We start from the raw sequence: 2,279 nt of genomic DNA, 5'->3' as shown, positions 1-2,279 counted from the left end.
GATTGTGCGAATTACCCACTGTATTGCGAGGGTACCGTACTCTGAGGCAGAACAAAATGAAAATCCCGATTGTTTACACCAAACCAAAGTGGATGAATAGTTTGTATTAAGTTATACTTTAGTCCATAGTACATATTTAAACCATTTTTTACGTCATGATTTAGAACTACAGTTCCGGTCATTTGAAATAGAGATGCCACTGTAGCCTTTGAACACAAGCGCCGAGTCGCTCTGGCCGACGAGTTACAGTGGTGGAAAGGGCGTGGTCCCAATAGTAGGGTGGTATAAAGGCGGGTAGGGGTAGCCAACAGGGGTGGGGTTTAAGGAAAGAGATAAAAGGTGTTGAGTAGGTGTCATATCTGCTTTATCTTAAGTCAGACATCTCGCACCTAATTCTCCTATGTACAGTCACCCAAAAAAGTCCTGTCGCGAACCACGAACCCCGAGATTCAGACTCGTGAACCCGAAGCAGTAGACACTGATACATTATTCTGTCCATAAATGCTTCGGATTCAAGAGTCTGAATCTCGGGGTTCATGGTTCGCGACAGGACTTTTTTGGGTGACTGTACTTCTTCTCTCCCATTCCTCCGTGTATCTCGGAAAAAAAAATTATCAAAGTCTTCTAAAAATTTCCATAACACTTTATGACGGATATACTTACATTTATTCCCTTTTAGGAAAATAAAAATGAAGAGATGATCACATTTTATTTACTTCAGATTATGGATGATGTAATATTAACAAGACCATAACTTTATACATTGTATTACTCTCACCACATCAAGTTTCTTTCCTCCAGCATTAACCCAAGCGTTGACCTCGTCCTCCACCAGGTCCAGAGGTCCGACAGAGTCCAGTACAACATCATGGAACTTCTTAATGTCAAACTCGTCGCCTAATACACTGGCGGCCTTGTACCTCAAGTCCATTAGCTTGAGTTGCCCCACCTTGTAAGCCAGCGCCTGGCCCGGCATAGTAATGTACCGGTCCACCTCATTCTGCAACGACTCACACAATTACGAATTAATTAATGTGCGTAAGGCAAGAAAAAGTATAAGAATTCGTGTGCCATAGATTAGCAATACCATATTTAAGATCCTGAAATCACATGGACCGAACTTCAGCTCAACTTCCATCACTTGAGTTTTACCGCTATGCTTCTGAGACCATGTTGGTATATTTATATCCCTATTAAGATGAAGGAATAAATAATAATTTTCTCTCAATAACTCCCTTACATTCTCCCCAGTGACCAAATAAGACTTGTCACACTCACCTACCACACGTCAAGTAAGGAATCCGTGATGTAAACACAAATATGACCCACCTCCACTTTTACAGTAGTCATGGCTGTGTGGTTAATCAGGTAGTCGACGGCCTCCTGACGGGTCCAGCCGAGGGCGTGTAGACCTGTGTCAACTACCAGGCGAGAAGCGCGGAAGATCTCCAAAGAATAGTGACCATACCTGTTCCCCCAGGGACAATACGTTGTATATATATATATAATATCATGAGTCAGATATATAGTTATATATATATATATATATATATATATATATATATATATATATATATATATATATATATATATATATATATATATATATATATATGTAACCGGTCGGAATTACTGGACTTGGGGTTTATTGTCCCTCAGATTGGTAGCCAGAAACTTAGCATGAATGTGATAATATGGTTCATAAGAGAATGCTTTATTACCCTTCGTGATAATGGCCTTATCATAGTCTACATAGTTTGATCCCTACAATGGATATCATGGTGGGATTATAGGTGACAAATGAGAGACATGATTAATATAAAAGTGTGTCACAACTAGAAGTAGGTCACACCGCTGAATAGGGTTGGCTGGAAAAATAAGGTAAAAGCAGCAGGAACATATTTTATCATTAGTTAAACTCTTATAGGTAACCATAAATGTTGCCCAGTTAATGTTATATGCATTCAAAAATTTTTTTTTAACATTTACAGATAAAAATGACAAGACAATAATTCAAACGATCTATTCTTTAGATTAAAAAAAAAATATGCATAACACGTAACTTGTCCGGCATGGGTGTCACCAGGTCTCCACCACCTCCGGTCTACCCCTGTAGTTTTCTCTCTCTGTCTGTTAATGTGTACCATTATGTCAAATAATGTAAAACTTGATTGGATAAATTTTTTCGTTAATGTATTAAACAAAACAATGATATCCTTTCCCGGTCCTTATTGGGAAATGGAAGTATCAGAGCTCGATTGTTGAACTGCTTGGGTGCT

The 2,279-nt window shown here is 38.7% G+C and overlaps 1 protein-coding gene across 1 annotated transcript; it reads right to left on the bottom strand.

Annotated features, from left to right (window-relative positions):
• Positions 1 to 696: 696 nt before the first annotated feature.
• LOC121865873 lies at positions 697 to 1,468 on the bottom strand (the record flags this gene model as incomplete). The annotated part of the gene is made up of 2 exons (XM_042365420.1): positions 697 to 1,000; positions 1,330 to 1,468. Coding segments are annotated over 2 exons (400 nt in total), but the record flags the coding sequence as incomplete, so codon positions are not given.
• Between the last annotated feature and the right edge of the window lie 811 nt (positions 1,469 to 2,279).

This window comes from Homarus americanus, unplaced genomic scaffold (assembly GCF_018991925.1).
Source record: "Homarus americanus isolate GMGI-L3 unplaced genomic scaffold, GMGI_Hamer_2.0 scaffold12506, whole genome shotgun sequence".
Classification (NCBI taxonomy): Eukaryota; Metazoa; Arthropoda; class Malacostraca; order Decapoda; family Nephropidae; genus Homarus; species Homarus americanus.
This window is presented reverse-complemented; position numbering and strand designations above follow the sequence as displayed.